The sequence below is a fragment of the Nyctibius grandis genome, chromosome 2 (assembly GCF_013368605.1).
Source record: "Nyctibius grandis isolate bNycGra1 chromosome 2, bNycGra1.pri, whole genome shotgun sequence".
Lineage (NCBI taxonomy): Eukaryota > Metazoa > Chordata > Aves > Nyctibiiformes > Nyctibiidae > Nyctibius > Nyctibius grandis.
This window is the reverse complement of record NC_090659.1, coordinates 91,770,374-91,796,196: the sequence shown is the minus strand read 5'-3', so window position 1 is coordinate 91,796,196 and position 25,823 is coordinate 91,770,374. Positions and strand designations below refer to the sequence as shown.

General features: G+C 38.2%; 1 protein-coding gene across 4 annotated transcripts in view; it reads right to left on the bottom strand.

Moving 5' to 3' along the window:
* The window catches only part of NAA16 (N-alpha-acetyltransferase 16, NatA auxiliary subunit), an 83,009-nt gene that overhangs the window by 6,615 nt on the left and 50,571 nt on the right, over positions 1 to 25,823 (bottom strand). For 3 of the 4 annotated variants that reach the window (XM_068418196.1, XM_068418205.1, XM_068418213.1), the window contains 6 exons: positions 6,494 to 6,566; positions 6,086 to 6,255; positions 5,571 to 5,723; positions 3,502 to 3,630; positions 2,714 to 2,927; positions 449 to 642 (listed from right to left, as the gene is read on the bottom strand). In XM_068418196.1, the coding sequence (XP_068274297.1) occupies positions 449 to 642; positions 2,714 to 2,927; positions 3,502 to 3,630; positions 5,571 to 5,723; positions 6,086 to 6,255; positions 6,494 to 6,566 (933 nt within the window). Of the gene's footprint in view, positions 1 to 448; positions 643 to 2,713; positions 2,928 to 3,501; positions 3,631 to 5,570; positions 5,724 to 6,085; positions 6,256 to 6,493; positions 6,567 to 22,906; positions 22,990 to 25,823 lie in introns of those variants that run through there. The other variant, XM_068418222.1, reaches the window with a different exon arrangement.

Here is a 25,823-nt window from a genome sequence, read left to right as displayed (position 1 = left end):
CTTAGACAACAAGCTTAAACTTCTGAAGATACTGTGATAAAGGAGAGAGTTCTTTGTGCTTAGAGAAATACTACCTCATGTCTTCAAATTTCGTGAACTGCAACCACATTTCTGTTAGTTTTTCCTCTATTCACTGTATGAAAACCAGAGTTATTCAAGCAAGAACCATCTTTTTGTTCAGTATCTATTTTAATGAAGGACAGTCTGCTGTTTGAAAAAGCAAAATTTAAAGAAAGCAACAATATTATTAATATAGACCTTTGACTTACTAGACGAAAAATATTACTTCTCTTTAGTGTAAATAGAGATATACTACAAAGAGGTATCTTTGGCATGCAAAAATTATTTTATAAAAACCCTGGATTCTTTTAGGAGAACCTGATAGTAATCCCATACTATAGGCTTTTAATGATAATCACATGAATTTAACATGAAAGACCATGCTAACCCTTTCCAGTTTTTCAGGAACTAGCTCTTCCCTGGGTCCACTGGTTTCCTCCTCCTCTTCATCTCGCTTTTTCTTTTGATTCTTTTGTTGTCGCTCTCTTTCTGCATGTTTTCTTTCCTCTTCAAGTTTTGCTTTCTTCTGTGCTCTTCTTTGCTTGCTAAGCATTTTCTTCAATTCTTTGGCTGAGAGATTTTCTACAGATTAAGGCAACAAACAGATAACTTATATTAACAGTCTTTGATTTAAAAATCTTATTTCTCTCAAACACTCAGACATGCCACTACGCTCCTTCCCCATATCAAAATGTCATACTTTTACAGCGATTTCCATAAATATCAGCACTTGCCAGACTATCATGACTATATAGTCCAACATTACTACTGGATTACTATTTACAGCATAACACAACACTTGACCTTGCGTGTTTTCTCCTACACAGTTGCTATACAAACCTCAACTATGTGAAAGGTTAGCTACATAAAGTCGTTGCATCTATGACAGGTTTTACCTTAGAAAACAGACAATGGTTTCCAAGGGTAATACTAAGCTCCTACATTGACTGTAGCTCAGCTTCCTTCTAATGCTAACTAAAACCATCCACACAGATTTACACTCCATCTTAAAACAAGCTTGTTATATTTCACTAAAGTGTCTGAACAATACACAGTCATGATAATTGCACTGATTTTCTGCAAATGCCATGGAATAGATAAATGGATGCAAGCAAAAACTGATACTGTTTGGGGTGAGGAGAGGTAAAATATTCTGGTATGTATTAGCAGGACCATTATATGAATCTTCAGGCTGCTTGCTGTGTTCAGATCTTTAGACTAGACTAGCATTTAGATAAACCAAGAAGGTTTAACAGTTGCATGACAAGCAGAACACACACAACATGGTTTCCTGCAGGTTCACATAGAAGCGAGGAGCCTTCAAGCCTTTCCATTCACCCCTCTTTTTCCTTCCCTGCTGTCTCACTGACCTGATCAGTTTAGCCAGAAAAGTACTGTAGTTTCCACTCTGTTTACTGTGGTGTTTCACTGAGAACAGGATTTGTGCTAATAACGTGGCAAGGATCAGAAGGATGGGGTACTGAGGAACTAACACATCTTTTTTGTGGCTATGGCACCATGACCTCTCCGCTGGGGCCAGCCACCATTCTGAGACAGGGAAGCAAGGAGAAGCAAGCATTCTTTTTACCTCATTTGTACAGTGCTCTCTTGCCTTGTGGACGAGCCTACTGAATCCCAAGGCACAGCAGGCAAATGAACTAACATGACTTCTTAGACTCTTACTCACCTTAGTTTCTATGACATAATGCTACCAAGATCCTCTGTCACACACTGTTCTTACATTATATACAGAAACAAATTAAAATTGGAGAGAAAAAAGATGCAAATTGAATTGTGCTTTGGAATGTACCTCTTTTGATATGTATGTAATCATACATGGACAGATACGGAAAAACTTACATTCACCTCTGAATGAAAGGTAAGATTGTACTGGCAATATTAAGTGGCATTTTTGGTTTAGTTTAATTCTTTCCTCCCTTTGCAAAGGGCTAGAAATTAATTTCACCCCTTTAGTCAACAGCCGCTGCAGTGCTGACAGTAGCTGCGATTCCACAAAAGGAGAAGCAACTATTTATCTTAAAGGAAAAAACCTTGTAACTCCTTTGTCACTGAATACTCAGATTTCCTGGTTTAATTAAGAATGTCTGCTTTCCATTTAACACTAGTTTTAAATGGTTTCCTAAATGTATTAATTTTGCTAATACATACTTATCCTTGTATTCTTTGGTCCTGAAGTTATGTGAAAAATGATAAAGCATAACGCAGTGTTAACTAGTATTTCTATGTAATAAATTAAATACTAGATCAAAAAGTTCTTACAATTCAGACTGCTTTCCCACAAAATCTATATGATGTTTCATAATTCATCTGTTAATGTCATTTATCTTTGTTTAAATTGACAAATGGCTGAACTGAATTTGATTTTTCCTCTTAATATTCTGAAATGCCACTCCTCCCCAAGTACTCCAGCTATAGTACTATAGTACTAGTTTTACAATATGATGAGAGGAAAACAGAGAGGAAGAGAGCTGTGGCATGTTATCTATCATCTCTTTTCAGCTATCAAATTGCAACAGAAAAGAGGAAAAACTTGTGTTACAACTCATATTTATTCTATAGCACATAACTTACTTAGCTTAATAAGCTTTTACACGTGTCACACACATACGACCCTCCATTATGGTCTAGATACCTGAATTCACTTCTTGTTCTTTGCTTTCATTGGTAAGAGGATTATCATGGAGCTTCAAGTAGATTTCAATCGCTGATCGAGCAGCCTTGAAGTAGAAGGCATGTTTCCTGAGCACATCTTCTAATCTCAAAAGGTCTACATAGGCACGAAGAGTCATCTTTCTCATGCAGTATGTGTGGAAGTCAAATTGATCATCCGTTATCTCAAAAAAATGCTTCAAGAAAAAAAGTCAAGACAAACAACTCTCATACACTTCCCTTGCTTAGTCCATTTCTTTAATTAGATGGAGATGAATAAAGTTACAACTGATATTATTTACAGGCAATATTTAACAAGCATAGAAATATCCTCATAATACTGACTGTCCAAGAGAACCTGTCAGTAGGGAGAAAACCCACTCAGAAAAATCTCATTTTGCTAAGAAAAACTATAATGTGATTGTTCAAAGACTTAGGCACTCTTTAAGAGCCAACCGAAATGTGATTGTTCTGATTAAAAATAAGAATTGGCAAAAGAAAACATAAAGTTACTGTACAAATAGTTGTACAGTTATGAGACATGCTATTTTATATTGAATCCTTTTCACTTCAAATAATTTTTTTTCACATAATAGCTAAGGATGACATCTTATCTATTACAATAAATCATCAAGTATTAACCTGTTTTTAAAAATCATTATACTAGAAACTTTATATGCAAAGAAAATCATGCTGATTACATCAGCAAATATCTTCATTAGTGTGTGAGAAATATTGGGAAAGAAATTGATGGTGTTTGCACCTACTTACCCTTTCTACTTCATGGCATTTTTTCAAGGCATCGCCATACTTCCCTAGCCTTTGATAAGCTGCAGCACATTCAGTCTGGAACCACATACACTGCATCTCGTTTAGGTTTTCCATAGCAGAAGTTCCTTCCTGAAAGAAGTGCCATTATGACCTTTTGCTATGATAATTTATCAGCTGCTTCCTTCAGCTATGGCTAGGTTCAGGCCATTAGTAGGAAACAATCCTTCAACTACTTGGAATACAACAGAAAATGGATATAACCCCCCAGCGACTGAGAATACTAACTGTGATACCCTATGCTCTCCAAGATAGAAAAGATTTAAATGATTAAAAAAAAAAAAAGATATCTGAACAAGGTTAGTGTCTCAACAGATTTTTGAGATTAACTCATGCTTGTACATAAAGTCTTACTTTTACAATTTGGGGGCAGAAAACAACACTATTTTAAAAAAATCTTAAAGTTGGGCAAATAATTTTAGTTGTTTTTTTTCCCCTGTAAGGCAAGTGGCATCTACTAGTCTAAAAATCCACCAATACCTTTACTGCTTTACCATGTAGTATGAATAATTATAAGTTACTTGGAACGTGTTAGTCTAAATAAATGAAGTTAGATTTATACTTCATACTTTGAACAAGAAAAAAATCCCGAGGATTTATTCTTTATAGTTGCAATGCTCTAGATTAAGAATAAACCAACTGGAAGAACATTCCACATATCATGAATGCTAGCCACCAAATTTTCAGAACAGTCTTTATAGTAGAAAGAAAACCCAGTTCAACTCACATTTAATTATTTAGGATCGGATTTATCCTATCTTACCCCAGGTATCTATGCTAGAGTTCTGTATTTCTTGCTCTAACTCTTCTGACAAGCATACACAATGAGTTTCAGTAATCAAATTTTCAATCGTTCCTAGAAATATCTAGAAAGCTTGGATTCACTTTCAAGTGTTTTCACACCTAAAATTAAGAAGAATCCAGGAACCTAATTCGTTTATGTGCTCCAGGATATCCCACCAAGTAGCTGTCTTCATATTTAGTTATATAAATAATATGGAAATCTGGTTTTTATGAATCTAAATTTTGTTCTATGTCAAAAATATAGAATTTAAAGTGCTTACCCCCTATTTTATGGATAGGATTTACTTTAACGTAATTTTTGTCTGTAGTACTAGCTTAAAGGAATGAAATGTTCAAGTCCAAATCAATTTATGTTAATGCTAAATCATAATGAATATAGTGCACCTTCCTGTGCAGTTAGCTCAGATGGCATTACTAGGAAACAGGTTTTGCAAACAAGGTATCCATCAGATGCATCTCCAAAGTGGAACTTCGAAGTATGGCAATAAAAAATACTTCTGGACAACTACCTCTGAACAACCATTTTTTCCAATATTTACGGAGTCTATACAGCTGGAGTACTGCATCCAGCTACGGGGCCCCAGTGCAAGAGGGACATGGGCCTCTTAGAGCAGGTCCAGAGGAGGGTCATGAAAAATCAGAGGATTGAAACACCTCTCCTGTGAAGAAAGGCTGAGAGAACTGAGGTTATCTGTTGGGGTTGTTCAGCCTGGAGAAGGCTCCAGGGAGACCTTATTGTGGCCTTTCAATATATAAAGGGGGCTTATAAGAAAGATGGAGAGAGACTTCACCACAGCCTGTAGTGACAGTACAAGGGGTAACAAATTTTAACTGAAATAGGGTAGGTTTAGATTGGACATAAGGAAGAAATTCTTTACTGTGAGGATGCTGATACACTGGAACAGGTTGCCCAGAGAAGCTGTGGATGCCCCATCATTGGAAGTGTTCAAAGTCAAGTTGGATAGAGCTGTGAGCAAGCTGATTTAGTGAAAGATGTCCTTGCCCATGGCAGGGGAGTTAGACTAGATGATCTTCAAAGGTCCCTTCCAACACAAACCATTCTATGATTCTATACAGTTATTACCACTAAGTGTAAAAGCATTATCTTAAAAATGGGTACTTTTTTTATTTTGGTCAAAAGTTACATGAGTGAAAAATAAACTGCCAGAGGCAAACAAAACCTCTCTTTGTTAAAGCAACATACTTACCCTCGTGAATTTAGAGCACATCTCCTCTGCATCCTTCACCATATTTGCTCGCAGCATGTATTTAGCGCATTTAGAATTGATAAATCTGTCTGCAGTATCCAAAGACTGGGCTTCATCCATCCATTTGGCAGCTTCCTTGAGGTTACCTACATGCTGTTAGGGAAAAATTAAACAGCTAACTTTCAGTATAAGCGTGCTATCGACCAGCTCCTGAAATCTATAGTTACTGATATTTCTCCCTCAGAAATAACAAAAGGCAGAATTATCGTTTGCTCCCCCCTGCCCCCAGATATTTTCAGAACGACAATTTGCTGTAAGTTGTGACTTGCTTTGCAAAACTTAAACAAAAAGGTTTTAATTTTCTTCCTGACAGAACAGTGCCCAAAAAGAAACGCACACGAAAACTGATGCCCATAACCACTGCTAACTGAAATACTATCCACACATTCACACCAGTTTGATGAGTTGGTTTTTTCATAAACTAGGTACTCTACATGTCCAAATTCACTTTTTACCTTGTAAATTTTTGCTTTTAAATAGAATAGTTCTATTAATGTTGGAGTGCTTGCAATTGCAGCGTTAATGTAATCCAAGGCCAAAGAACACTGGCCAAGTTTGTCAAAATGCTGTGCCAGGAAATACCGAACCCAAAGCAGTGTCGTTGGGGGCTCTTTCTCTCCATTTTCTGCAAGAAAATCAAAGAAGTTACAGTAACCAGTAAGGCTGAAGACTGCATTTGAAAAACACACACAAAAACGAAAGCTTGGCAAATTCAGCAAATATTTCCTGTAATGCATTCATTCACTAGAAGGTATTACAACTATTTTCTTGAAAAAAGCACCGGCATTTCAACAGTTCTTGATAACTGCCATAAACAGTATTAGTAATTACAGTGTAATTAATATAAGACCATAGAAACTTACCACATGTACTAAAAAGGTCACAAGTTTTCAAAGAAGCTTCATAACCAGTAACAAGTTCTTGGATTGTAGAAACCTGCATATAAAAAAAAATATCAACTTAAGTTCTGCTTTACTGTCATGTTTACATAAACTAACACACTGAAAAAAGTACTTGGGCAAAATTAGAAAAACTACACTAAAATAATTACTTAATTTGGAAAAAACATGGATGTATCCTCATAGTTTAATTCACCTTTCACAAGCTACCATTGATCACCCATTCTAACTGGGGATACAGCATGGGAAACAGGTGTAATCTTTGGCAGTTTACGGCAGAAAGTAATCAAGTTCATTTGATTAGTATCCTTTTAAAGTTGTATTTTGGAATTTTTATTTATATATGCTATTAGTTTTTAAGTGTCCAAACTGACCCAACTGAGGAAAGGTGCTTTGGAAAAGACTCTGCATGAACTTCCCATAACAGTGAAGATACAGAACAGACTTCTGTGGTTTTCTGGCAGTCTGATATGTACTATTAAAGATTTTTTGTTGGTGGTAAAAAGGTATTGTTGCCTAGAATACAAGCTGCATCTTTTTACATAAAAATATATATATTGATTGAAGGCTAATACTTTCTGAAATCAGACCTTGTCAACAATATTGTTGTTCATTCCAACGTTGAAGACTCAAAATTCACCCACAGAATCACAGAATGTTAGGGATTGGAAGGGACCTCTAAAGATCATCTAGTCCAATCCCCCTCCCGGAGCAGGATTACCTAGACCATATCACACAGGAACGCGTCCAGGCGGGTTTTGAATGTCTCCAGAGAAGGAGACTCCACAACCTCTCTGGGCAGCCTGTTCCAGTGTTTGGTCACCCTCACCGTAAAGAAGTTTTTCCTCATATTTATGCGGAACCTCCTGTGTTCCAGCTTGCACCCATTGCCCCTTGTCCTGTCAAGGGATGTCACTGAGAAGAGCCTGGCTCCATCCTCATGACACTTGCCCTTTACATATTTATAAACATTAATGAGGTCACCCCTCAGTCTCCTCTTCTCTAAGCTAAAGAGACCCAGCTCCCTCAGCCTCTCCTCATAAGGGAGATGTTCCACTCCCTTAATCATCTTCGTGGCTCTGCGCTGGACTCTCTCTAGCAGTTCCCTGTCCTTCTTGAACTGAGGGGCCCAGAACTGGACACAATATTCCAGATGCAGCCTCACCAGGGCAGAGTAGAGGGGGAGGAGAACCTCTCTTGACCTGCTAACCACACCCCTTCTAATACACCCCAGGATGCCATTGGCCTTCTTGGCCACAAGGGCACACTGCTGGCTCATGGTCATCCTGCTGTCCACTAGGACCCCCAGGTCCCTTTCCCCTACGCTGCTCTCCAACAGCTCTGCCCCCAACTTGTACTGGTACATGGGGTTGTTCTTGCCCAGATGCAGGACTCTACACTTGCCCTTGTTATATTTCATTAAATTTTTCCCCGCCCAACTCTCCAGCCTGTCCAGGTCTCTCTGTATGGCTGCGCAGCCTTCCGGTGTGTCAGCCACTCCTCCCAGTTTTGTGTCATCAGCGAACTTGCTGACAGTGCACTCTATTCCCTCATCCAAGTCATTAATGAATATATTGAATAGAACTGGTCTCAGTACCGACCCTTGAGGGACTCCGCTAGACACAGGCCTCCAACTGGACTCTGTCCCATTGACCACCACTCTCTGGCTTCTTTCCTTCAGCCAGTTCACAATCCACCTCACTACCCGATCATCCAGACCACACTTCCTCAGTTTAGCTGCGAGGATGCTACATACAAGTTTTGAACTCACACTGTATGCTTTTGACATTTACAATACATACAAATGTTAGTAACTGTGCATTTCATGACAATGAACTATTTCAATATCAGGTCTATGGCTTTCAAGTGCCACGTAGTATTTTTCTGAGCGTTTTATGAAATGCTCAACCTGTTCTGCAGCTACATTCTAAACGTGCCTGCCATATCCAGCAACTAACCAGCCTCTTAAGGAAACAAGAACAATTATTAAAGAAAGAAAGAAATATGATCTATGTATATATACCCAAAACACAGAAGGGACTTAAAAAATAAGATCTAACAGTAAGCACAGCAGGATGATGGCTACATTCACCAGTTAGATGAAACCTATAGATGCTAAAAACCTAAAACTTCAATGGTTAAAAGTAAGATGATCCTACATTAAAAAAAAAATACGGTTGCAAGAGTAAAATAGAAAATATCATGGGAGAGACAGCAAAATTTTAAAAAGTAGGATTTGACAAAGCACGCATCCACTTCCAAGATACACTTTGGGAGAGATGGGGGAGGGAATAAACCTTGTTCTAGAAGATCAAAGTATACAATTTGAGGGATACTACTTTATTTAACCTACTTCACCACAATAGGCAAGAAATGCCAAACATTTTCTTTCGAAGAGAGCAGAGAAGGTGACACGCCCAAGTCATACGCAGCCAGTGTAAATGTCTCAAAAGTGTAATAAAACGTATAAACACACACACATTCTGGAAAGCTCTGGGAAAATCTCCTAAGAAATGGTTTCTGGTAGCAAAATCTCATCAGATATAATAAAATGTTACTAGACTTCAAATAACTACAAAGTGATAACAGAATGTAACGAAGTCAGAAGTAAATGGACAAAAGCAAATAAATGCTTTAAGCTGTTCTCTGGTCTCAGACACCTATTTACTAAAAGAAACCTTCAAAAACCTCAGAAAATCTTTGAAGATTCTCTTCTCTAAAATGAGTTTAAATGCAGAAGCAAGCATCTACTTCAGGTAGCAGGCTTGCAGTGTATATGTGCAACAGAGTTAAGTGTTATTTCCTTGCTGTTTTTCACTGCAACTTTGAAGTATTCCCGAAGTTATTCTCATCTGGCTGTGAGTGAACTCAAATTCCTTTGAGATCAGCCAGCTTTGCTAGACTGCAAGTGGTCTGTGTGTAAAGAGAGAAAGACCCCTTCATTTTTTTAATAAACACACCCTACCACCACTAAACTCCACATATAATTTTTTCCACATCTGCACACTTGGAGTATGGCTTCACGGCTGGACAAAGACCATGCTATCACCAAAAAGAATGGTGCCACCATCTCCGAGCCACACGTGCCTGGTCCCTGCTTTGGGTCAGTGCTAGTGGCTGTATCCAGGGTTATAACTGACTGACTCCCTGCTCCACCTCAGCGTAGCGATGTGCAATTACTAGTTCCGTCATCAGTGGTGCTGGCAGTGGACAGACCTGGGGCAGTGAGGCAGCAAGAAAGCCTCTCTTCCTAGCAGGAGGGTCTTACAATCAACTTATGGCAACAGTGAAATCAAATCCTCTGATCTTGAGATGACAGAGAATAACAAACTGTACCATGTTTTAAAAGATGCCAAGTTCTTCCAGATTCAGAACTCTGCAGTGGTTTTGGCTTCTACAGTCCAAGAAACTACACTGGAATTGTCATTCCAAAAACTATTTTGAACAATACATTTGGAAACAAGTATTCAATGAAAGCAACAGCTACAAAAATAATGCAAATCAGGTAGTTAGGTTATTGCAGACATTCTTGATGAAAGTGACAGTATCTTTGTTTCTCATGCCTACTCAGAATCTTTGTCCTCCCTTTTTATGCTTATGCTTCAGTCTCTTGCTAGTAATTTACGAAAATAATTCCAGGTTCATGTGCTACTTCAGGGAACAAGTGATCTGGAAATATGAACCCTCATTTCCATGTCCATATTAACTGCAAATTTAGTAGTAAAATCTGTCTCCTGGGTCTGTCTCCGTTATCTGTAAAGTCACTACTGCCATCTTAAAAGCAATAATATTTTACTATTTCTAAATGCTACAGCGTTTTTCATGAAGATCATTTTACAATTTCTAAAAATCAAGCTGAGGTATATGGAAATACCATGATACTAACCATGAGTTAATTTCAAACAGTATTATTCTAGGAAAAAAAGTTGCAGTTATTCCCTTGCCATGGATCTGAAAAAGCTTAAGGTATTACAAATGCATAACTGAAGTAATCAACAAATCCCAGGTTTTGTTATAACAAGAATGGAGCCAACTACAGAACTAGGGCCACCCGTTTCAGAAGCCTCTTAAAAATAATAAAAATTCAAACCACAAACCTTTTCATAGGTCACTACCTACAACTCTAATTTTATTATGAAAGAACAATGAGCTAAGAAGTAAGAATCCAAGAAGGAGGAGACAGGCTTTAGCCTTCCCCATTATCACAGACAAGATAAATGCACATTTTCCCTCCTATACCTTATGTAAAGATTAAAATTGCACATGCTCACAAACCAGTACAGACTCTTGTCAAGTGTAATAATCTTGAAAGTTAAGAAAGCATCTTCCACACTCTGTACTCTTGAAGCAAAGACTCCACAAAGGCCAGAATGGTCTTTTTTTCAGTCCTGTGCAGTTTATTTCCATTGGAAAGGATAGTTTCATAAGTAAACTTTGAGTAAATGCGTTAAAATGAGTATTTGAGAAATACAAACAGAGACTGGAATAAACATCATGCATACTCATCTTAATTTCTTTTTGAACTGTAAGCAACAGGAACACAACTCACTTGAACCCCGATTCTGAATAACTTTTTCCTATGAGCATTAGTTTTCACTTATCTGATTATACTAAGAAATATTTTGTGTCCTCTTTTGTAACAGACAGCCTAAGGGAAAGTTATTGCTTTCCAGGTAAATGGCTGATGGCTAGAATTCTTTTATCATCACTTGCAGCTATTATGGTGGCACACATGGGCCAGTCATTAAATGGAAATCTATGCTGTGTAGTACGCCATATACCCAGTGACTCCTGCCACAGAAATCTTTCTTTAGACAAAGAGCAAGAGAGGACAATCAAAAGAACAATAATATGGGGATCCAAAATGGGATGTTAGGGCTACAGTAGCCTAAATCTTAGGTTTGTTTGTGTTTTTTTTTTTAATACTCCATGCAGAAGGCAAGTTAAATGGAATGACAAAGGAATAAAAGCAAAGAGAAAAGCAATACGGACGTAACAAAGGTGAGGTGAAATATGTAACAGAAGATGATGAAATCAACAGCCTGCTAGCCCAAAGCAGGGATGCAAATTTTTCAAATAAAAGGCTCAAACTCTCCAGTTCATTACTATGGAAGTTAAATTACTAAACTGATTGTATATCCTATTATTACAGCAGTTGAGTAAAATATTTTATAACACATTTCTGTTTCAATGACAACCTTGAAAACACTATTTCCTTCTTCAATGAAACAACTGCGAGAAAAGGAGTTGAATTTTCAATACCAATCATACAGAAATATTGTAACATACTATGAAGTGGTCAGACTTAAGCTGTGTCAATAGCCTTTTCTTTTTTAAAGGATTCAGCTTATTAATTTAGCATTCACAATCACTACATTTAAGTATTTTTTTCAGTTGTTTCCCTTACAAAATCAGTAAGCAGTTACCAGCACTTCCAGTGCACAAGCAGATTAAAAGCTACTGTAGGCAGTTCCAGAAGCAATGCATATGTTTAACATTTGGCACAGGTTTGAGCCCCTGCCTTTTGAGTTCCTGAGAACACATGTAGTATTATCTGCACTGTTCTCAAAGGCAAACAACCAAAAAGGGAAGTCTGAATACTGCTACTGAGATATAAAGTTTCAAGGTGCATCTACAAAGCTGCCCAAATAAGACAATATGCTACTGACTTGTAGATGTAGATGCAAAGGTCATCTTAAGTTAAGAAAATGTAGTTATGCATTAGTGCAGAAGAATCTTCAGGCAAATCCCAGAAATACTTTAGAAAGATGTGCTCTAGTACGTGCTTTTATAAAAAGACTGAACTGTTACAAAATTCATACATATTTACACCACTGAGAGACAGGCAAGGGGTACATTATCTTGCCTTGACCATCACCAGCAATGAAAAGGAGACAAAACAGTGGGGAAGAGTAAAAAAACAGCAGACAAGAACAGGATCACACATTACTTGGCACAGATATGTGCAGAATGACATTTAAATCACTAAAATGGCCCATCATCATCATGCATCAAATGGATCACTTCTGGGAATCACCACACAGTAGGAGACTGACACCTTAGAAAATCACTTTGACTGCTTCCGTATGGAATGCCTTATAACCATACATATCAGAAGCTAAATATTTGCATGTTGTTTTTTTTTTTTTTAAGAGAACTGAAACTTTTTATAAAAAGACTAACTATTCACAGTTCTGTACTGTATCCAGAATAATTTTAATTCTTCAGTTACTTTAATGAAAGTAACTTTCTCTTCTCCTTTCAGCAGCTGCAGAGTCCTCTGCAACTCATTCCAAAACAGTAACTGGTGTCTTTAAGAAGAGGATGCTACCTCAGAAAAACAGTCCAACCTCTCCTCAGTATCAAATCTACAAGCTTCTGAAACTTCAGTGTCTCAAACTGTACCTTGTTCTTCAAATAGAATTCAATGGATGCTACAAGTCTGAGACGCCATGACAAAGCTGGAGACTTTTCCATGTGGGAACACTCCAGTTAATCCCTTTCATAACCTTCCACAAAGGGCTAGAGGAGGAGAATTGGCAAACAGTTCTTCAGCTTCCAGTAGGTGACTCAATGAGGCCTCTCTTAAGAAAATTCTAGGTATTTATTTCTCAGTAATTAGAGCAGATAGGCATTTAAAAAAAAAAAAAAGAAATTTCACAAGAATCTCACCTACTCAGATTCATCTGTCTCAGAAAGCTCTTGCATTACACTGTAAGAGGATGATGATGTAGAAGGATCATTCTATAGTCAAAAGCAATCTAGTATCAGTACTTAGAATGGAAAAAACGATAAGCTGAAAGTGTGGCTGCTTCTTTTTCCCCATCTACACAAACACAGGCTTGCACAAACACAGCTCATTCGAGGGACCCAATCCTGAAGCAGCACATAAAACCTTCAGCTGAAGGAAAAAAAAGATTTGTAACATTCAGGAATCAGAACTGCCTTGGTATTATCAAGCAGATACCTTTCAAATAGTTAGCAGCCTGAAAATTCAAACACTAACTGTATTTTGGCACAAGTATCAGATATATCCTATATCAGCACTCCCTTAATTTCACAGGCAGTTGTTACATGGAGCATGACTTTTCTGAATTTCAGTTTGCATACAATTTTAATGACAACTGTAGCCCTTCCTGGGGATGGGGGCGGGTTGCTGCCAAACTTTTCTCCCTCCTTCAAAATAAGGGAGTAATTTCACAGAAACATCTTCTCTTATATTGTTAAAGCACTTCTACTGTTCTAGCAAAAATACGTCTACTGCAAAAGGGCCTGAAAGAGGGAAAACAGCAGGTAGACTGGGATGCCCTTCATGAACTTGCTTATCTTCCACAGATGCCAGAAATGAAATAGGGTGCTTCCCAAGTCAGATATTCTCAATTCTGGAATCTGACAATTTAGCTCAGATGTCAGACAGCTGCATTTTCTTATGATGCAAAGTGTCAACATGGGTGGTCTTCACCACTGAGAAGCTTGATTTCTCAGCTGGTTCTGAAGAACTGCTTAGTGGATGAAGGAAAGGCTGTGGATGCTGTCTACCTAGACTTTAGTAAAGCCTTTGACACCATCTACCCCAGCATTCTCCTGGAGAAACTGACTGGTCAGGGCCTGGACACATGTACTCTTCGATGGGTAAAAAATTAGCTGGTTGGCCAAGCCCAAAGAGTTGTGGTGAATGGAGTTAAATCCGGTTGGCAGCTGGTCACAAGTGGTGTTCCCCAGGGCTCAGTATTGGGGCCAGTTCTCTTTAATATCTTTATCAATGATCTGGACAATGGGATCAAGTGCACCCTCAGTAAGCTTGCAGATGACACCAAGTTGGGCAGGAGTGTTGATCTGCTTGAGGGTAGGAAGGCTCTGCAGAGGGATCGGGACAGGCTGGATGGATTGGCCAAGGTCATCTGTATGAGGTTCAACAATGCTAAGTGTCAGGTCCTGCACTTGGATCACAACAACCCCATGCACCCCTACAGGCTTGGGGAAGAGTAGCTGGAAAGCTGCCTGGTGGAAAAGGACCTGGGGGTTTTGATCGATGGCTGGCTGAATACGACCCAGCAGTGTGCCCAGGTGGCCAAGAAGGCCAACAGCATCCTGGCTTGTATCAGGAATAGTGTGGCCAGCAGGACCAGGGAAGTGATCATCCCCCTGTACTCAGCACTGGTGAGGCTGCACCTCGAATACTGTGTTCAGTTTTGGGCCCCTCACTACAAGAAAGACATCGAGGTGCTGGAGCAAGTCCAAAGAAGGGCAACAAAGCTAGTGAAGGGTCTAGAGCTAAAGTCTTATGAGGAGCAGCTGAGGGAACTGGGGTTGTTTAGTCTGGAGAAAAGGAGGTTGAGGGGAGACCTTATTGCTCTCTACAGCTACCTGAAAGGAAGCTGTAGCAAGAAGGGTGTTGGTCTCTTCTCCCAAGTAACAAATAATAGGACAAGAGGAAATGGCCTCAAGTTGTACCAGGGGAGGTTTAGATCAGATATCAGGAAAAATTTCTTCACTGAAAGGGTTACCAAACATTGGAACAGGCTGCCCAGGGAAGTGGTTTAAAAGACATGTAGATGTGGTGCTTAGGGACATGGTTTAGTGGTGGACTTGGCAGTGCTAGGTTAATGGTCGGACTTGATCTTAAAGGTCCTTCCCAGCCTAAGTGATTCTACGATTCTGTGATCTGGAGTGGGAAAAGGACTGCAAAGACCAACCTGCAAAGGTAATATTTCTGCATGTTGCATTTTCACTTATGGTGAAAGGATGCATGCAGGAAAAAAAGAGAAGAGTGGTTTTGCCCTTCAATGAAAGGTTATACTATCTGTCCTTGAAATTGGGAACTGAACAACCTTTCTTCTTAAATAAAGAATTCTCCACAGTAGTTTATTTAGAATTTTATGAAGAAAACTTGTTTCTTGCAGGTAATGTGCATGCTGCCAACTACAGTGGCCCTACAGGTCACAGAAACTGATCCCAAAGCATCACATGACTTTGCCATCAACAAATCAAAAGTCTCTCAATCAGATGAGTAATTATTTGAAAAAACAAGTCCTAAAGATGCAAAAATTTCACTTTAATAGCAGAAAAATATGTGTCAAAACTGAATAAATCAATCCCTTTGTTTTCATCTCAAAGTACAATTGAATTTTGACAGTATTTCCCATATCCAGTATTGTAAGTAGTGGTACCTGAACAAAGCTTTCTGGTTCCCTAAGTAAGAAGAGTATTCTTTATTAAGGAGAATAGGGTGTAGCTGAGTTTGTGACACCACTTTTCCAGAACTAAGAAGAGGCATCCACTAGACTCACTATGTCTGTGCAAGAAACTGAAAAATAGTTGTACTTTTCAAAATATCTGGAAACCATTTGCAAATTGTATTTCTACAGAGTACCCAAAGGAAAACGCTGTTGTGCAACTTCAAAATAGTCTTCATCATCTAGAAAAGATGGGACACCTAAAGAGTTAATGACAAACTAAGCCTTTCAACAGTACCCCTGGCAAAGTTTTTCCTTGGGCCAGAAGAAAACCATGTTGACACTAACAGATACAGTCCTTGTGGCCATATTATTAGGAGTACCTTTCACAAGACAGAAAGAAGTATCCAGTACATACCCTGAAGCAATACTCTAAATGCCTCATGGGAAATGGAGAAGCAACAATAAAAACAGTCCGTAAGAGTACTACGTCAATACTTGAAGTCTTCGCTACGATGAGATGTTATCTAAGAGAGAGATAAGAAGGTGCTCACAATGTGCAGAAGCAGTATCAATGGACCCTGAAAAATATTTATGAACTTAATACCAAAGAAGTTAAGACACAAAATACAGAAAACAGTTACTGTCTCAGAGTTCTGGAGAAGGCCTTTGATGACAACATTTTGAACATGGCTCGTGACTGGTCTGTGGCACACAATAACAGTACTAAACCACCCCTTTCTTAAGCTGTCTCCATTATCAGTCCATTTCTGAGACAGTGGTAATCATTCACACTCGCACACCAAACCAGCTCACGCAACAGAGCTGAAAGCTGGGGAGCTGAACCCACAAAATAACAAAGAGGAATACTATAAAGAGTCGATTCCTTGCTTTTCTTTTTATGCTATGCTCTCCACACCATTCTAAACAGAACTTTCCCTAGGAACAGCTTAGCACTAAAAAAAAAGTTCTGATAGAATGACGGCACAAACAAGAACATCTTCTAAAGTAGTATTTCTTGAATAATTCTGTTTCAAAACTCCCTTTGTTCACAGAAGCACCTTCACAGTCTCCCTGAAAAGGGTTACCTGATTACTTGTGATGGATGAGACAGACATCCAGCTTGGCAAGGAACTTGTACCCCCTTCTGTAAGTCCCTACAGACACTGTACAGGTGGATCCTTGGTTCAGAGCCAGTTAAGCTCTGCCCACGTGGTAAATTTGCAACATGAAGACCGCATCTCTACAAATGCAGATGCCTAGATGTGAACTTTCAGGCCTGAAAAATATTTATGAATTGTAGCAGAAGCACAATTCTGATGATCTACTGTATGTAGCACGGCCCCATCACATGATTAACAGTATTTCAATCTAGGGCACTCTGACTATACTTTGCTGGATGGAAGTACTGATGGGAGGGAAGCTTCAAATACAGAAGCTGCCAATAGACTCAAAAAGAAAAGAGCTCATAAATTCAATTAACCACATCAGGAAAAAAGGGTGGGTGGGAGGGCAACTACACATTAGAAAAAAGGTTTTACTACATCCTAACGAATACAAGAAGCATCTTCATCTACAGCCAAGAGGTGACTGGAATGAATTGAGATGTGCTTTTTTTATTGAGGCAGCAAAGAACAGAGAACGCCAAACACATGAGCCAGCTGGCACACTTGCATTGCACAAAAGGTCTGAGTTCAGGCTCTTCCAGTGTAACCACACAGGAAGGTGGAACTTCTTTAGGTGGCTGCCCATATACATTTCCTATGGCTTACTATAAATTTAACTCAGAATATCTAAGATCACAACACTTATAAGCTTACACAGTTCACAGAACCAAAACACCTCTTCAGCAAGGCTCGCACTGTTTGGTTTTCTTTTTTTTTTTTTTAAAGCAATGTTCCTCCATTATTTAAAAAAATGTCCCATCTAGCTGCTTTGAAACCTAAGATATTAACACTCAGATTTATCAGTGTAAAAAGGAAAAGGTGTAGGGTGTGTAAATGACTGAATATTTCCATTTTTACTCGAGGCAGCTATACACTAACTTACTTGCAACAACTTCCTTAGTCTCACTTGAAAAGTTTCTGCTCCACAACTTGTTATATAGCTGATACAGATCTACCCCACCCCACGAGATATGAACCACAGAACAAGCCCATAGAGACTATTCAAATAAATTACTTCAATTGTGAAAGGCTATTCAACATGGAGAACTTCAATTGCTTACATTTTAGTATATGGCTAACATCTGAATATAATAAAAATCACAATCAATTAAAAATTATTTTACCACCTCATGCCATTAAAGTAGAAACAAGAAAACATGACAATCAGCCTTCTACTTAACAGAAGTCTCCTTAAATTTCTTCTATATCTTTGACATATACAGATGCCAAGTTTGTTTCTGTAAGCAGCTTTACTACTTTGTGTCACACGCAATGAAAGCATTTCTTTGAAACTAACAGCAGTTCAGATGTAGGTGCATGTCTATTTTTAACTTTATTGAACTGAGCCATCAATACTCACTCCTGCTTTCCTAAGAAAAGCACTGTTAAATGTGTGCGCATGCTCATGTATACACAGGGCAAGACAAAAATCTGTTCCATTTAGATGCATGTTTTACTGCAAGGGAGTTCCACAGTCATTTTAAGTTGACCTAAATGAGATTCAATTGCCAAAAAAATCAGTGGGTTTTCCTTCAGATCTATTCCTTGATCTAGTTTGCTAAGCAGCTGCACGGAATCTTGTACCCCCTTTCAGTGGAAACCATAGGTATTCTACAGTCATCTTCAAGTACCTGTAGAAGCACCTCTCCAGGCAGCTTGCAACTGGCCATCTTGACCCAGCTAATAGAAAATTTTTATTATTTACTTTTCTATAAAGCTAATCCTATGGTATCACAGCTAGTCACTAACTTCAGTATTTCTCAGTGTGTGGTTGCTAAGCAGACATAATTCTCCGAAATTTCATCAAAGAGCTACCAGCTTATAAGGAGTTGCTAGCCACAAAGCATTAACTCTGCAGTACTGTATTTAAAACAAAACAGAATAAAAAGCAAAAAACTAACCTACCCCAGAACCCTGGGAAGTTATACATTTTCTTTGTTCCCTGACCATCTAAGAAATCAGTTACATGTTTTGTAAGCAGTAGAGAGAGTAGCCTTCTATTAGATATGTTTCTTTAGAGCCAATCTATACTCCAAGGAAGTTCACACATTTTTGTTTATTGTATATTTTCATAGAAAGAATTAGATACAAAAGCTTTATTAACTTTTAGATTTTTCTTTACACTTAGTTCCTTACAACTAAACACCTCCATTAATGACTCAATCACTTTCAAATATGAAATATGTCCAATGCAGTGTCAGATATACTCAGAATTTAAAATTTGCTAAAAATCAAGCACAGCTAGAGCTCCTTTTTGCCTTGCATCAGGTTTGAAGGTGTGCCTTATGATACACATCGTTGCTAGTAAACTGCATGTCTTCCTGAACAGTACAGCTGCATTGCAATAAGTTTGTGTGTAATCTTTATGCACTTGACTATATACATCATCAAATCCTACTCTGATTTAGCATCTCAAGCTAATGCTAGCTTGCTGTGTAAGTGAAGATTACTGCTGCTGTCCATTGCTGTTAGCACTGATAACAGCTACTCCTGAAATAAAGCAAGTGATACTTTTTTCTAGTGTCAATACCACCAATGAACACGCAGGCTATCTGAAATAAAGAAAAAGCTTCCTCCACTCATGTAAATCAGTTTAGTTTGTATTTGTCATTCGAAAGTAACTTGTAAGATGGTATTATGTACACTTGCTCTGCTGAAACAGCATTACTTCTTTTTTAGGGCATGCTATGTACAAGCACAACGAATTAGAAAGTTTATAGTACAAGTAGCATTCGATAAACACTGCAATTGTTTTGTAATTTTGACTGAACCATGCAACATTTCTAGTCATATGTGACAGCATTAACGAGTTTTTGTCTCAAACAGCTGCACTGGAAATGTATTTTGTCCAATACGTAACAGGTTTTGCACTTCCCAGTTATTCTTAGAGAGAACTCTCAGCTAGGGGAAAGTTGCTCAGTACATCAGCTTTGCAGAGAGCAGATTACTCAAGCATAATGGCAAATGAGTCACAAGAAGAACATTCTTCATTAAAGAATTTACTGCTGCTTTGGAAAGGTCTAGCACATATATGTTTACACATTGAAAGTACAACTGCACAAGCTCCTTTGGAGCTGTGCAACAGTATTAGAAGTACAAGATCAGTCTCATGTTAAACGAAACAAACTTCAAGTAGGATAAGTGTAACTACAAGAACCAGCCATGAATTTTAAGTGCTTCAAATGTAAGAAGTTGAATATTAAGATAAATCCTTAAAAGTTACTTTAAAAGCAATACTCCTTGAATATCTTTATAAACAAACTGTTAGGGCATCTATTTAGGATGGAAAAAATCTATGATTCAGCCAGATTTGGAAATGAGGTCTTAACTTTGAGATTGCTGGGAACTGTCGGAATTGCTCAAATCTTTTCCATAAACTGTAGCATCTTTCCATTCAGAAAATAATGAAAGTATGACTACAGTAATTAAATAATTTTTCAAATTCAACTACACATCTAGCTACGTTATCAATACAAAGTTTAACTTCCCTCAAAAACTGAAGGAAACTTGAATGAAAACATATATTGGCTATAGGTGCAGCAAATACACTGCCTATAGAAAAGCTACAGAACACTTTAAAGTACAAACATTAGTGTTCAGCTAATATAAATATTAACTAATTTGGCTATGATGTTCATATCAGATTTCTACATAGACTATCTTTTTTTGGAAGTGAAAGCTAACACAGATTAGTAGTTTACAAAACTGTCAATGAGAAGGTACAGATTTTAGAAAACTTTTGTGCAGGAACCTAGAGTTCAGTACGACAGCAACACCACAGTCAGAATAGACTTACTGTCCCAAGAAAGTTCTCCCACAGTGGTCAAGCTGTAAAATGTACAACACAACATTAAAATAAAGACCTAGAGACTGCACAAAAAACTATTAAAGGCTTGACTGTTAAGTTTATTTTCTGATTTTACAATTCCAAACACTCATCTTTCACTGTATTTTCAAAATAAGCTATAGAAATTTAACATGCCAGTCTACTACTGAAGTCGGCATATAATTTAGAGAAGCTTACTCATTTATCTGCTATTTACAATTACACAAAGAGAGACCACTAGAAAAAGCACATTGCTTAAATGTATTAGACATCTTTCACCTAGGAATTAGCCCAAAAGGATAAACAGACTATAAATGGGATATTATTTTTCCCCAGACATACTGTTACAGACATGATGGAGCCTTATGAAACAGACTCTTACAGTTAGATAGTCATAAATCAAAGTTGTGCTAGGAGAGCACTTCATATGGAGGGCTGAGGATCCGAAGTTTACCCATTTTTTTTTTAATTTACTGCACCCCAAATTAATCAACACTTAATAGTGAACTGCAAATATCTGATAAGTTAAAACAACTGACATTTTCTTGATACGAGTGTAGTACAGAAGAAAAACAATACTAAAATTGAGAGATGACTGGGTAGCTCAGACTTACTGTTCTAACAGCAGTCACGTCTGAACTACACTAAAGACAACAGGTTGTAAAGTACAAATCAAGGAGCTGCTCTAAAGTGACAAAAGTACAGATACCAAGCAACACAAGATGAAGTATTTTGTTACACTTTTTTTTTTCCTGAAGAGCACCTGCCTCATTTAACATACACCAGAGAGTGAATGAAGTGGGATAGTCTCCCATGAAAGTACTGACATCCACAAAACACATTTTTGCTTTCATTTTCGTATTGCCTTAAAACATCCAGAACCAGGTTTTCTAACATGCTGAGCATTCCACACCAACTGAGGTCAGGGAATGCTTCTGAAGATAAACATCCCTGAAACTGTAACTCCTGGGCTATATGATCAATGCCTGCAGAATTTGGCATTGACATCTTACTGCCCATTTTAAATGCACGAGTATGGATAATACTTCCCCTCTTTATTGTACTATGTCAAGACTAATAACTTGTGAGATGTAACATAAGCCACAGCATAGGAGAAAACTGCCAAACAAAATTTGTATTATACCACAGTACGTAAACACATTCAGAAAAAGTATTCTTCATTTTAGAGCACTTGACTTTCCAATTTTACTATTGCTCCTAACAATCTAGTCATAAAACTGTTGACACAATGGAGTAAATTAACAACAGCAGTACAAGCTTGTACTGAGAGCAAACCAGTGCTCTAAGAAGTCACTGTGGTCATCATACAACTAATTTCATGAGCAACTGGTTTTTTGAAAGCTTTTGGACAAGTTTGGGGACTGCACAAAAGAAAGCAAGTAATTTCATACGAGCAGAGCATCAGTAGGAGCAACTATGAACAGAGATGTTGAGAGCATTTCTTGTGGGTCTTCAGGTGGGTATTTGGAGCAGTTATTCCCAATGTAGACCACTCAGACTAAAAAAGCTCTCTTGATAAAGTAGTTCCTAAGTCAGCTGCTACACCTGTCAGCTGCTGGCTTACATGTTACCTCAGGGACCCGAACTGGCAGCCATCAACATGTTCTACACTACCCATTCTCATTACAGAGTGGAAGCATCCTATCCTGGCAGTACCTACAACAAAGTTTCTCATCCTTCTCCTTCCTCTACTCATTTTAAGATTTCCTTACTCCTCCTTAAGATACAGCTATACAGCAGAAACGCTATCTTTTGCTACGTATCTATCAGTTCTTAACTACATCCTGAGCAAGTCCACTTAACCACATTTACCCTCCTGGAATTTTAACTCATAGGCACTACTTCCTAAAACTTGAACTGACAGAGTCAGTATGAACAAAAGGCTGTCCTTGGTTGATCTCACAGAGTTGTTATTTCTTAAAATGCGGAACTAACGTTTTTCTACTTCCTTCTGTAATCCACCAATAGTTCACAGAGGGCATCTAACTACAAAAACAGTTACAACTTGCTTTAAATTCCTTTAGCTTTCCATATCAAGGAGGGGAAATGCCTTCTTTCCTGAAAGGGTTAAAGAAAGACCTTCACTGGAGACAGCCTACCTTCCTGTGTAGACAGTCTCACACCTTTTTTTGAGACTGTAGTTTCTGGTGCTTCTTCCAGCCAGACATTTTCTCTCATCCAGTATTTCCTCACAGTCTCCAAGGTTTTAGTTACTCAGAAAAAAGGCACATGTGCACTAATGTCGAGCTTCAATGGAATCAACCAACACACCTGCAACACAATCGACGCAAACCTTGATGTTGACTAATTGAAGATCTTCACTCTTTGGATTTTTATCTCATGGATACAGAGAGACCAGCATGTACAGGGAACCAAAGAATATTTCTAAATATTGCTCAAGTACAAAGAGAACTTTTCTGGGGGAGGTGGGGGTAGCATTTCAAGATCCCTCTCTTGTGGGGAAAAAAATAAGGCTGTTCACAGTTATTTGTAATACATCTGGACAGCAGCTTACAGAACATGAAAATTACTATATCCCATGCAATTGCTTATACTTTAGGTTATTAGCTTCCAGCAGAAACATTCTGCCAAGAGCCACAGCTACAATTACCCTCAACAGTAACTCCATGAACAACACAACTCATAATAATGCAGTAGCACTCCTAAACACGAGTTTTTGCTTCTTGAATATGCCAAAAAGACTACAGCTTCCTGACAGAATATGTATTGTGCCAACTGTGTGAATTTTATTCAAATACAAAGATATCAACAGGATAAATGTAGTTTAAATAGCCAAGTATACTTGCTATTTAGAAACTAAAAGAAGCCTGATAAAAATTAATAAGCCTCCATGCTATATAGTAGGCTTTTTAAATTAAAGGTTTAGCATTATAGAAAACTCAAGGAGAACAGCTACTTTGCTGATAGCCATTTTTTAATAATAAACTTCAGAAACTAAAGCACTAAGCAAAGAATAAAAACCATAAAAACCACCCGTAGCATAAAAGAGCAAGAGCCCAGTAGCTAGACAGTAAGTCTCCCTATACCAGAGAAAAGGATTAAGACACCCATAAAGTATTTCATGTACACACATGCTGTAGTGTCAAGGCATTTTCCTTGTAAATGCTCCATGTTTCTTAGCATGTAAATACAACACACACAGTCACATTTCAAAACCTTTCATTCACATAGCAGTACTTTAAGTGGTTGTTTTAAAAGGCTCCATAAGTTATGAAAATGAAGCTTTTCATACTATTTTAGAAGTATCAACTGTAAGTAAAAAATTCCACTATATTCACATTTTTACAGCCATGTTTTACTTAGATAACATTTCACAGTTCTAGAAGGAAGCAGGATATCTTGTTAGTAAAAAACCCCAGAACACAAACCCACAAGTTCCCTTACGTAGGACGAAGCTACCTTAGAATTAACTCATTTTAGTTAGCCACCTACAAGTCTTACTACATAGTTCATGGTTAAAAGTGACAAAGGCAAATAATTAACTTTAAAATGCAAGTTACCTCCACAGCATACTTATGAATTGATTATGCAGAAGTTTAATATTTTATGGCAACATCAAAAACATCAAGTGAATAAACCTGCAAAGGCAGGGTAAGAACATGTTTTAAATAATGTTAAGTAAAAGAAACTACTTTTTCCAGAAATAACTACAGTTCTTCAAAACACACTATCAACATTCGCGCCACTACACACAAGCACCTCACATCGCATGTGATTTTTTTCTGAATCATGCAGGTGGATTTTTCAAATGAGGACAGCTAGTATTTTTTATTTTCACATGTTTAATCCAACCATCTTTTAGAGACTGCCACTGCAGAAATGGTTTGTGGAGCAGCTGCACTTTTAGCTAAATAGTACAACTTATTAAGAAAACCAAAAATGAGTACAAATGTAAAGCTGTACAGATTCAGAAACTGGTACTCGAACACCTGCGTTGCTCCTTCAGCAAAAGCTGCAGTGGTAGACAAGGGCAGAATGGACAACTGGGAATGTGAGCCACTCTGTCCATGAGTCAAGGCCCTCAGATAAACCATTCTGAATTGCATGACACACACACACACACACTCATGGATCAGTTCCCTGAGCAGCATCTGCTGGAGTCCTACAAATTCTGTAACTGCTATTCTCACCTAGGGAGTACACAAAGATCATGAACTTTTCTGGCGCAGAATTTATATAAATTAAAACTCCAAGATGAAGACGGCAGGTCATGGGACTTGTGTTATCACCTCTCACACAGCACGCTATTTTAGGGTAAATGGCCATTTTCTCTTTAAACATATGCTATTGCAGTTGTCACTGTAGAGTACAGGAAGGTAACAGGTACTTGGGATAGCAAGTAACAGTCATTAAAAATTGAAGTACTGATCTCCAAAATACAGCACCTCATTTAAAGCTTCACATATGGCATTTGTCAAGCATTAAAGACAACAGCTCCACTGAGCACCTCCCAACAGCTGTGCATCAACACAGGAAGCCAAGAGTAGGAGCATAGCACACTCTTGACGCCACCACAGTGTCACACCAGTAGTCCCTGCTGTATAACATTAGAAACATCAGCAGGTTTGCTGGAACAAACTGTCTCCACCAGCAGGCAACTGCTCAAGGTGAACATGAGCTATCTAACCTGAGAAGAACACCAAATGCACAACTACTACATTGTCTATTAGAATCTGCACTCTGAAACACTGCAGAAATAAAGAGGGATGCCATATGTGCCACTTAGAGCTCCAAAATCAAGAATGATGGATGGGGAACTGTACCGAAACAGTGATTAGATTCCTTCATATCTATATATAGCACCCTCCACTTAACCCCATTTCACTCTTGAATTAACAACCTGGTCTTTTGGCAAGTGCCTACCCACAAGCGTCTACCCTGAAGCAGCAGTTAGAGATGCTTCACTTGACATGTGGTGAAACACTCATGTACTCACATTTAACCTAATACTAAGGCAGTTAGTCTGCAATTATTCATCTGTGTTTTGAAGATAATCCATTTGTAAAAGGCAGATTCTGTGCAAAGTGCCTGTTTTGCCCTTTGTGAATGGTCTGAGAAGGGAGAAGCAAGAAATTCCAGGGATT